At 37.8% G+C, this 12,562-nt stretch overlaps 1 protein-coding gene across 1 annotated transcript in view; it reads left to right on the top strand.

The window, feature by feature from the left end:
• LOC113936205 (putative protein ZNF720) overlaps nucleotides 1–7,010 on the top strand; it is a 94,751-nt gene extending 87,741 nt beyond the window's left edge. Inside the window, exon 5 of the mRNA XM_035724912.1 lies at nucleotides 6,953–7,010. Coding sequence (XP_035580805.1) covers nucleotides 6,953–7,010 — 58 coding nt within the window. The remainder of the gene's footprint in view (nucleotides 1–6,952) is intronic.
• The last annotated feature ends 5,552 nt before the right edge of the window (nucleotides 7,011–12,562 follow it).

Genomic DNA, 12,562 nt, shown 5'->3' with positions numbered 1-12,562 from the left:
GATTTTTTCCTTTGCTGTTCAGAAACATGTTAGTTTGATGCAATCTAATTTTTTTCCCTCTATTTGCTTTTGTTTCCTGTGCTTTTGGGGTTGTATCCAAAAATACATTGTCCATACCAATTTCAACAATTTTTTCCCTATATCTTCTAATAATTTTACAGTTTCAGATCTGACATTTAAGTCTCTAATCCATTTTGAGTTGATTTTTGTACATAGTGTGAGATAAGGGCCAATTTCTTTCTTGTGCATGTGGATATCCAGTTTCCCTCATCATTTATTAAAGAGATTGCCCTTTCCCCATTGTATTTTTCTGGCATCATTGTCAAAGATCAGTTGACCGTAAATGTGTGGATTTATGTCTGAGCTCTTTATTCTGATCCATTGTTCAATTGTCTGTTTTTGTGTTACTACCATACTGCTTTGATTGCTATACCTTTGTAGTATAATTTGAAACCCTGCAGTGTGATGCTTCAGGTTCAGTGTGATGCTTCAGCTCTGCTCTTTATGTTCAAGATTGCCTTGGATATTTAGGTCTTTTGTGGTTCCACACAAATTTCTTTTGTGTGTGTGTGTGTGTGTGTGTGTGTGTGTGTGTGTGTGTGTGACATGAGTTTTAGGACTGCTTTTTCTATTTCATGTGAAAACTGCCAATGGAATTTTCATCAGGATTGCATTGAATTTATAAATTGTTTTGGGTAGTATGGACATTTTAATATTTTTTTAAGATTTATTTTTAGAGGGAGCAAGTGTGCACACCTGTGCCCAAGGTGGGAGGAGGAGCAGAGGGAGAGAATCTTCAAGCAGACTCCCCACTGAGCCCAGAGCCCGATGCAGGGCTCCATCTCACAACCCATGAGTCAGATGCTTAACTGATTGAGCCACCTAGGCACCCCTTAATATTTTTTTTCAGTTCATTAACAGAGGTTATCTTTCTATTCATTTGTCTTCAGTTTCTTTGAATATTTTATAGTTTTCAGTGTACACATCTTTTGCATTCTTAACTTTTTTCCTATTTTTTTTTTTTTTGGTGCTATTACAAATGGGAGTTTTTTCTTCTTTTTCTGAGAGTTTGTTAGTGTGTAGAATCACAACTTTTTTTTTTTTAAGATTTTATTTATTTGACAGAGAGCACAGGCAGAGAGAAGGGGAGAAGCAGGCTCCCTGCAGAGCAGGGAAAGCCCAATGTGGGACTCGATCCCAGGACCCTGGGACCATGACCCGAGCCACCCAGGTGCCCCACAACTGATTCTTGACTGTTCATTTTTCATCCTGCAACTTACTGAATTCATTTATTCGTTTTAGCCATTTTTTGTTTTGTGGTGCATGTTTAGAATTTTCTGAATATAGGATGATGTCATCTGCAAACAGGGACAATTTAACTTCTTTCTTTATGATTTGGATTTTATTTCTTTTTCTTTCCATTCCGCTCTGGCTAGGAATTCAAGTATTGTATTGAATGGAAGTGGCAAGAATAGGAAACCTCGGCTTGTTCCTCAACCTAGAAGAAAAGCTTTCAGCTTTCACCATCCCATAGGATGTTAGTTTTGGGCTTGTCATAGATGGCTTTTATCATGTGAGGGAAATTCCTTCTATACCTAATTTGTTGAGTGTCTTTACCATGAAAGGAAATTTTATTTCATCAAATAATTTTTCTGTATCTATTAATATGATTGTATGATTTTCACCTTCATTCTGTTAATGTGTATCACATTTATTGATTTGTATATGGTGAGCTATCCTTGAACCTTACAGATAAATCCCACTTTATCATGGTGTATGAGCCCTTTAATGTGATGTGGAATTTGTTTGCCAGTATTTTTTGAAGATATTTGCATCTGTGTTTTTCAGGGCTATTGACCTGTAATGTTTTGTAGTACCCTTGTCTCGTTTTGCTATCAGGGGAATGATGGCCTCATGAGTTTGGAAATGTCCCTTCCTCTAATTTTTTTAGAAGATAAATTTTGGCTTTAATTCCTTAAATGTTTGGTATAATTCACCGGTAAAGCATCTGGTTCTGGGATTTTCCTTAGAGGTCTTTTGAATACTAATTCAGTATCTTTACTCACTATTGATCTGCTCAGATTTTCTATTTATCCACTATTCAGTCTTGGTAGGTTGTATGTTTCTAGGAATTTGTCTATTGTTTTCTAGGTAATCAATTTGTTGGCATGTGATGGTTAATACTTGTCTCTTATGGTCCTTTATATTTCTGTGGTATCATTTTAATGATACATCTTTATTGCTGGTCTTTCTTCTTCTAGCTAATTGTCAATTTGGGTTATTTTAAAAAAATTTTATTGATCTTGTGTACTATCTTTATGGTCTCTTGCTTTAACTTCTGCTTTCATCTTTATTATTCTAACTAAGTTTGGTCTTTTTCTAGTTTCTTGAGTTGTAAAGTTAGGTTGTTTAATGGAGATCTTTTTTTTTTAAATTTATTTCTTACAGTGTATTAGTTAACATAGAGTAGTTTCAGGGGTAGAATTTAGTGATTCATCAGTTGCATATAAAACCCAGTGCTCATTCCATCAAGTGCCCATCACTCAATTACCCCATCCCCCCACTCACCTCCCCTCCAGCAACCCTCAGCTTGTTCCCTATAGTTAAGAGTCTCTTATGGTTTGCCTCCCTCTGTTTTGTTTTCCTTCCCTTCCCCTAGGCTCATCTGTTTTCTTAAATTCCACTTATGAGATTTTTTTTCCTTTATGTATTTATCACTTTCAAGATCCCTCTTTGAATTGCTTTTGCTGCATTCCCTAAGTTTTGGTATACTGTGTTTCCATTTTCATTTGTTTCAAGGTATCTTTTGATTCTCCCTATGACTACTTTGACACACTGCTTGTTCAGAACTGTGTTGTTCAATTCCCACATATTTGTGAATTTTCCAGCATTCTTGATATTGATTTCTGGTTTCACATCATCATGGTAGGAAACAATCCTTGATAGGATTTCAGTCCTTTTGTATTTGTAAAGGCTTGTTTGTGGCTTAACAGATGCTCTATCTTTGGGAATGTTCTCTCTGTTCTTGAGAAGAATGGGCATTTTACTGCTGTTGGATAGAATGTATTATGTATGTCTATTAGGTACACTTGATCTAAAATATAATTTCAAGTCTAGTATTGCCTGATGGATATTCTATTTGAGTGACCTACCAGCATTGAAAATTGGGTATTGAAGTTCCCTATTATTGTAGATCTCTGTATTTTTCCCTTTATAGATGTTAATATTTGCTTTATATATTTAGGAACGTCAATGCTGGGCGCAAACAAAATTATAATCTCTTAAAGAATTAACCCATTTATCGTTATAACCTTCTCTGTTCCTCTGATAGGTTTTCACTTAAAGTCTGATTGTCTGAGGCTAGTCAGCTTGCTCTCTTTTGATTATCATTTGTGTGGAATATCATTTTCCAACCCTTCAACTTTATCCTATATAGGTCCTCAAAGTTAACATGAGTTGTATACACAGCATAGGACTAGATTTAAAAAATCCTTCAGCCACTCTCTTATTTGGGAAATTTAATCCTTTTACACTTTAATTATTGATGAAGACTCATTGCCATTTTGTTAGTAACAAAGGAACTACAATACAGGTAGAAAGCAACTTTCTTCCTCTCTATCTTCGTTTGTGATTTAATCTTTTAGTGTATCCTTTGATTCCTTTTTCTGGGCATATTGTGTATTTACTACAAAATTTTTGTTTCCCATGAGGCTTACATAAAACTACTTGTAACAGTCTAGTTTAACCTGGAAACGACTTAATTTTGACTACGTACTAAAATTTTACAGTTGTACTTCTCCCTTTTTCTGATATTTTGTTATTGATGTTACAATTTACACATTTTCAGTGTGTATCCACTAACAAATTATTATAGTTGTCATTTTAAATTCTTTTCACTTCTATACTGTAGAAAATGGCTTATACACCACCACTACAGTATAAGAATATTCTGTATTTGACTATGTACTTACCTTCACTAGTGAGTTTTTATGTTTTCATGCTAATTAGTGTCCTTTTGCTTCAGTATGAACAACTCCTTTCAGTATTTGTTGTATAGCACTTATAGTGGTTAAAGAAATCCCTCAACATTTTCTTGTCTGGGAACATCTTTCTCTCTCCTTTATTTCTAAAGGACAGCTTTGCTGATATAGTATTTTTGGTTCATAGTTTTTCACTTTCAACAGTTTGAATATATTATCCCACTCTTAATCTGCAAGTTTCTTGTGGGGCTCTCTTGTATGTTATAGGTCACTTTTGCTAGTAACAAAATTTTTACTTTGACTTTTTATTGTCTTTTTTTAATTTTAATTTTTTTTTTTTAATCTGAGAAAGAGAGAATGGGAGACAGCACGAGAGGGAAGAGGGTCAGAGGGAGAAGCAGACTCCCTGCTGAGCAGGGAGCCCGATGTGGGACTCAATCCTGGGACTCCGGGATCATGACCTGAGCCGAAGGCTGTCGCTTAACCAATGAGCCACCCAGGCGCCTGTGTCTTTTTTTTTTTTTTTTAAGATTTTATTTATTTATTTGACAGAGAGAGGGAACACAAGCAGGGAGAGTGGGAGAGGGAGAAGCAGGCTTCCTGCTGAGCAGGGAGCCCGATGCGGGGCTCGATCCCAGGACCCTGGGATCACGACCTGAGCTGAAGGCAGATGCTTAACGATTGAGCCACCCAGGTGCCCCCTTTTTATTGTCTTGATGTAGATCTCAACTTGTGAACTATTTGGGGTCCTTTGGACTTCATGAACATGCACTTGGATTTCTTTCCCCAGATGTGGGAAGTTTTCAAGCCATTATTTCTTTACACACATTTTCTGTCCCTTTCTCATTCTCTGACTTCCATAACTCATGAGACTACAAGTAAAACAATGTACAAGACTTTCTTTTTTCCCCACTTTCATTTTTTCTTTTTGCTCCTCTGAGCGGATATCAAATGTTCTGCTCAAGTTTGCTGATTCTTGGTTCAGTTTGCTCAAGTCTACTTTTGAAAGCCTATATTAAATTTTTCAGTTCAGGGATGCCTGGGTGGCTCAGTCAGTTAAGCATCTGACTTTGGCCCAGGGTCATAGGATTGAGCCCCACATTGGGCTCCCCACTCAGCAGGGAGTCTGCTTGTCCTTCTGCCCCTCCTCCAACTCCCGCTCGCTCTCCCTCTCAAAATCTTTATCAGGGTAAATGAAAGGGATATGGTTTAATCTGAAACCAGTTGCAATTTGCTCCCAGTTGCAAAAGCTGAAACAATTTGAGCAACAAAATAAATATCATCATGTTGGATTGAAAATGTTACAATATAAGGTTATATGATATGTGTGTGTGTGTATATATATATAAACTATGTCTTGTCTCCTTAGAGGAGTAGTCCACCTTTTCACTATTGAGTATGTTAGCTGTGGGCTATGTTGAGGTTCATATACCCATTATCATGAGTGGATGTTGAATTCTGTCAAAGGCTTTTCCTGCATTTATTGAGATGATTGTAGGAGGTTAATCCATTATTTTGTTAATGTGCTGTAACACATTGATTTATGGATATTGAGCCATCCTGCATCCCCGGCATAAATCCCATTTGATAATAGTACGTAATCCTTTCAATGCCCTGTTGAATTCAATTTGCTACTATTTTCATGAGGATTTATACATCTCTGTTTATCAGGTAATTGGCTAGTAGTTTCCATTCCTTGTAGTGTCCTTGTTTGGTTTTGGTATCAGGGTAATGCTGACCTCATGCAATGAGTTTGGAAGTGTTCCCTCCTCTTTCATTTTTTGGGCTACTTTGAGAAGAACTGGCAATCTTTACTTTTTCAGTCTCCTTACTAGTAACTGGTCTCTTCAGGTTTTCTAGTTCTTTTTCAATCTTGGTAGGTTGACTAGTAGGAAAGTTCCATTGCTGGGCTGTCCAATTTGTTGGGATATAATTGTAGCAGTCTTTTAGATCCTTTGTATTTGTGTGATGTCAGTTGTAATGTCTCTTATTTCTGTTCTAATTTTCTTCTGACTTTGGGCTTTTTATTTCCTTTAATAGGACAAAGAAGCTATCAGTTGTTCAATTACAAAATGTTAAATCCACAAATATATGATTTCTAGTTTTAACCAGTGTGTTTGGAAAAGAGGCTTGATGTGGTTTTCTGGCCTAGCATATGCTAGATCCTAGAGAATGTTCCAGACGTGCTTAAGAATTTGTATTCTGATGCTGTTGGATGGAATGTTCTATGTCTCTTGATGCCATCTGGTCTAATGTATAATTTAAGTCCAAAGTTTCCCTATTGATTTTCTGTCCAGATGCAGTCCCCTACTATTATTGTATCCCTGTCTCTTAATACTTACTTTATGTATTTAGGTGTTCCTAAGTATTTATACATGTTATATGCTCTTGTTTGATACCTTTATCATTATACAATGACCCTCTTTGTTTTATAAGAGACCTTAAGCCAAAGATTATAACTCTGGCCCCACTTGCTTGGAAGATCTTTTTCCAACTCTTCATTTTCAGTCTATGTGTCCTTAAAGCTAAAAGTCAGTGTCTTATGGGGAATATATACCTGGGTCTTGTATTTATGCCCATTTAGCCACTCTGTCTTTTAATGTAATTATTCATGCGTATGGGCTTACTACTATTGCCATTTTGTCCCTTTATGATTTGCTGTCTGGCATACCTAGATCTAATACAAGTTTTCCTTTGTGGTTACCATGAAGATCGATAAGCTGAGAAAATTTGACATTTTTTACTTTCCCCACCCATGTTTTGGTGTCACAATTTACATATTTTTACCTTATGGGTCCATTAAGTTATTTTGGTTACAATTTTTAATACTTTTGTAACTCATACTAGAGTTAGGTGATTTACCCACCACTAACACGAGAGTATTCTGACTTTAACTACGTATTCACCTTTACCAGTTAGTAACAGGAAAACATGTGAAAGTATAAATCGAATTAGGTGTCCTTTCATTTCAGCTTGAAGAAGTTAACTCCTTCAGCCTACACTTGCCTGGGAAACTTCCTTCCATTTTGAAAGACAACTGTGCCAGGTAGAGTATTCTTGGTTCGCAGTTTTCTGCTTCCAGCACTTTTGGACACTTTGGGTTTGTGATCAACTCCCAGCAGAAATGCAGTCATCACTGTAGTTTCAGATATTTTCTATGTACTCAATATTGAGTGTATGGGAAAAGCTTTTCTTTTTCCATATTAACTAATAACAGACAAGGTCCTACATGATGGAAGCAGAAAATATTAGATGCTGTGATCTGTTAGATGACAGAACCACAGCAAGGCACATGCATCTGAGAAGTTCACCCCCAGGCTCCTGAACTTGTTAGCAACAGAAACAAGGAAGGATACAGAGGGCTTGAGAAAAATTTTCGAAGGGGTGGGGGGCATGCCATGAACTTTTATTAAAAATCACGAGATGATTTATACAACTGCTGCAAATAGGAAAAGTCTATTTGACATAGCTGTTCTCTAAGAATATTAATTTCCCAAATCTTATGAAGAGTCTCAAAAATAAGAAGTCTCATATATGCCATGATATCCAAAATTATTTAGTTTTAGCAAATATTGGCAACTTTAGGAATTTCTAGCAAGGTTAAGTGAATCTTATGCCAGGACTACAATAGTTTTTCATTAAGAAATATAACTTTTAAAGTTATAAAAATGGATGTATTATATTCAACTTAATCAAAGATGTCACTGACCCCCAGTGCTAGTTTACTTATTGAGAAATAGATCAATCACCTCTAGGGTCAAAAAGAACACTAGGAAATCCCAACACCCTGTATTATTTAGCACCTTGTGGTATTAGTGAAGAATTAGCCACTGGAAAAGAAGGGTTCCAATAATCTCCGTTTACAGAGTATGGCCAAAGAGTCAAGGGGAAAATCAAAATATTATAAAGATTATGACAAACATATAGTACATAGTTTAGGCACATTCTAAGCACCTAGAAGATATTTTAAAGTGAGGCTGCAGTTTAAAATAGGAGTAAATCTAACAAGACATGTGAAAAGCCTCTGTGCACTCCCTACTTAGGTAGGTAGTATAGATTTGAAAAAAGGAAAACCTGACCATTTCCTTGGGTAGAATAATATTAGAGACATAAGCACATGTATATTATACAGAAGAATAAACAGTGGTAACCTTCAGGAGTTATTTACAATACATATGCACAAAGATATAGCAAAAGGGAAGCTGTCTACAATAAGCACATAAAAAGATGTTTAACCTAACTAATCACCAGAGAATGCAAAACCACAATGAGATACCACCTCACACACACACAGCAACTGTTGGTAAGGATGTGGAAAAATTGGAGCCCTGGGCATTGTTTATAGGAATGTAAGTTGGTGTTGCTGCTCTAGAAAACAGTGTAGATACCCAAAATAATTGAATGCAGGGTCTCCAAGAGGTATTTGTAAACCTATGTTCTTAGCATTATTCACAACAGCCAAAAGGTGGGGGAAAAAATCCAGGTGTTATTGTTACATAAATGGATATTGTGATATATGCTTATAATAAATTCATGCCACAGCCTGGATGAAGCTTGAAGACATTAAGCTCAGGGAAATACACCAGTAACAAAAATCATTCTACTCATATGAGATGCCTAGAATAATCAAATTAATGGAGGCAGTAAACAGAATGGTGGTTGACAGGGACTGGGGAGAATAGGAAATGGAGTTATTGAATGGGCACAGAGTTTCGGTTTTTTAAATGATTCCGTTCAGCCTTTCTGTAAGTCCAATCATTCCTTAATGTTTTAAAAACATGTATCCTTGAGAGATGTCAGCACATAGCTCAATAAGCTGTCACTCCTGTATCTACCCCCACCCCCATTAACAATTTAGCATCCATCTACTTATGAAAGTACATTCCTGAGCGCTTTGGGATCCAGGTAGGAAAGTGTGAAATTCCTGAACAGTCTAAGACCAAGGAGAGCCCTTTTAAGAAAGCAGGCTTTCATCCAGGCAGCTCATGGACTGACCAGGGTCCCAGATACAGAAACATTTCCACAATCCTGAGGACCTACCCACAGCCCCACTGGCTATAGGGCCGTCACCAGTACTCTATACCAAGGGCCTTGGGAGCAGTCACACCCATCTGTATGTCCAGTAACGGACATAGAGACCTTGGTCTTGGCTGTGGACCCTGAAGTAGCCATGAATACTGGAGTTCTTTAAGTCCACCAGCCTCCAGCCAACTGTAGATTCTGAAAGGGCCCTGTAAATTGGGTCCAGCCCATCCCCATTATAGTCAACTAGTCCTTCCTGGCACAGGGACATAGTGGGAGAGTCTCAGGTCCCAGGTACAGATCTGAAAATAGCTCTGTACCCTTGAGGACTTGGCTATAGTCCTGTTTGGCTTGGTTTTGTCACTTGTGCAATGGATAATAGACATTCAGACCTCAGTGCAGGCTGTGGACCCTGAAGGTGCCCTAACTGGCTCCAGCACCTCTCAGCCACAGTCCTGGGGCCTCTTGATTTTGCTGCACATCAAGCATAGGAACTCAGGTTCAGTAACATCCTCGACTCCAGCCCCTTCACACTCATAGTCTGTCAGCAGTCTCCCAGCAGGAGACATTCCCATCTCTAATTCCTGAAATTCTGAAAGGGCCCTATACCGAGCTCCCCATACATCACAGCTGCAGTGCAGTGCACTAAAGACACCCAGGAGGAAACATACCCATGTCTCTGGAATTTAGAAAGGGCCCTATACACTGTCCATGGACAATCCTGCGTGCACAAGGATGAGGCAGGAGACACCTTTGCACCTAAGGAGATGTTGAAAGGGCCCTATACTCAGGTACAAGCCCTCTAGTCATGGTCAGGGACCAGCCCATCTAAGGACTTACCAGGAAACATCCATTTGTGCCTCCAGAGTTGTGTCTGAGGACAACAAACATGACTGTAGAAGTTGTAATAGACCTGGAGCACAGTTCCAGTCCCTCTCAACCATGGCCCCAGGCCAGTCCTATCTACCTAGGGACCCATCAAGTGACAAGACAGCATCCCTCTCAGAAACGATGTGGGAGCCAGAGTTGCCATGTACCTGGTAATGGGCTCACTGTTGGAGGACCCAATTGGGGCCCCATGTGTATGCTCACCCTGGTGCCACTCTACTGAGCAAGGTAGTGGAGGCAGTTCCACCCACTCAGGGACCAGACAGGATCCATACCCATCCAGGTCCCCGATAACATGCCCACCAACCACAGACCCACCAGCAGTCTCATAACTGGCTCCATCCTAGCATGATTGTGATTTTGAAGGTAATACCATCAACCCAGAGAACAGATAGGAATATACGGAAATCCTGGACCCGAGGAATACAATGACAGAAGTGAAACATTCAGTAGATTGCACAACAGATTTGATAATGTAGAATAAAGTGTAAGTGAACTTAAAGACAGACTAATCAAAGTTAGCTAGCTAGCTAAACCAAAAGAAAAAGGAAAAGTGAAGACTACATGAATTGTGGGACACTGTCATCTTAGTGAATATTAGTATCACGGAAGTCCCAGAAGGAGATGAGAGAGAGAAAGGAGAACAATTAAAGAAATGATAGCTAGAACCCTGCCAAATCTAGGGAGAGAGATGGGTATTCAGGTACAGAGGTACAGAATGTTGAAAGGACCCCAGCCTGAATCAACACAAGATTACTCTAAGGCACATTATAATAAAAATATTAAAAGTCAAAGACAAGGAGAGAATTATTAATGCAGCAAGAAAAAAACAACTCACTGTATTCAAGGGAATCCCTATAAGGATAACAGTGGATTTCTTTGCAGAAACTTTGTAAACAAGGAGGAAGTGGATAATATATATTCAATGCTGAACGAAAAACCTGTCAACTGAGAATACTATATACAACAAATCAAGCCTTCAGAGATGAAAAATCTATCCAGAAAAACAAAAGCTAAGAGAGCTCATCACCACTATACCTGCCTTACAAAACTGAAGAGAGTTCTTCAGGCTGAAATAAAAGGATGTTAAGTGACATGAAATATGAAAGTATAAAACTCACTGGCAAAAGTATATATAAATTCATAATACCCTGCCACTATAATAGTGGTATGTAGATAACTTTTATAGTAGAGAAACAAGTGAATATTAAAAATGACTAACTCCAATAGCGGCACCTGGCTGGCTCAGAGCATGACTCGATCTCAGAACCATGAGTTCCAGCCCCACATTGGGCATAGAGCTTAAAGAAAAATAAGAAATGACTATAACTACAATGATTTACTAATGGCTGCACACTATACAAAGAAGTGTGACATTAACAGTATAAAACAGGAAAGTAAAAGTGTAGAATTAATTTAAAGTACCTTTTATACATGCAAGATCCTTTAAGTATGCCTCAGAGAAACCAGAAATAAGAAACCTAGCGTAGGGCGCCTGGGTGGCTCAGTTGGTTAAGCAACTGGCTTCGGCTCAGGTCATGATCCTGGAGTCCCGGGATCGAGTCCCACATGGGGCTCCCTCTGACTCTCCCCCATCATGTGCTCTCTCTGAATAAAATCTTAAAAAGAAACCTAGTGTAGTTTCCAGGAAGATAAAGAAAAGGAATTCATTTGTACCACATCAGAAACAAACCCCACAAAACCCCACAAAGGAACACTGCAAGAGGGGGAAAAAGGAAGTAAAACAGCAGCAACAACCACCACCAGAAAACAATGAAAGGGCAAGTTTAAGTCCTTATAAATAAATGGTCCCATATTGAATAACAAAAATAGAAAAAATTTTTACATCAATATGCTACCTAAAATATACTCACTTTAACATTAAAGACACATGAGAGGATGAAAGTGAGGGATGAAGAAAAAAATTCCATGCAACTGGTAACCCAAAGAGAGCTGAAGTGACCATACTCATAAAATAGACTTTCAGTCAAAATTGGTAACGACACAAAGATTACATCAATAAAGGATCAATTCATCAAGAGACTATAACAATAAATTTATATGCATTCATTATAAGAGGACCTAGATATTTAAACCAAATCTTAGCAAAACTAAAAGAATAAATAATAAAAGTAGGGAATGTCAGTATTCCACTTTCAACATTTTCAAACAGAAAATTAGTGGATCTACATAACACTATAGACAAATGGACCTAACAAATATATCCAGAACATTCAACAGCACCAGAAAACACATTCTTCTCAAGTGCACACAAAACTATCTCCAGAATAGATCATATGCTGAGCCACAAAGCCAACCTAAACACATATAAAAAGCCATAACTCAAAACTTTCTAAACGAAATGGTACAGAACTAGAAATCAACAGGAGGAAAATTAATTTCATAAATATGTAGAAATAAATAGCCTGAAGTTAGCTACAGAAAAGAAATATTAAAGATTAGAGCAGAAATTTTAAAAAGTGAAAAAAAAATAGAACTGAAAACAAAAACACTTAGCTGGACTAACCAAGTGGGGGGAAAGGACCCAAATCAACAAAATTATGAATGAAAGAGACATTACAACTGATACCACAAATACAAAAGACCATGAGAAAGTACTATTAACAACCCCATACCAACAAACTGGACAACCAAGAAGAAATAGAAAAATC

This window comes from Zalophus californianus, chromosome 17, assembly GCF_009762305.2.
Source record: "Zalophus californianus isolate mZalCal1 chromosome 17, mZalCal1.pri.v2, whole genome shotgun sequence".
Taxonomy (NCBI): Eukaryota; Metazoa; Chordata; class Mammalia; order Carnivora; family Otariidae; genus Zalophus; species Zalophus californianus.
This window is presented reverse-complemented; position numbering and strand designations above follow the sequence as displayed.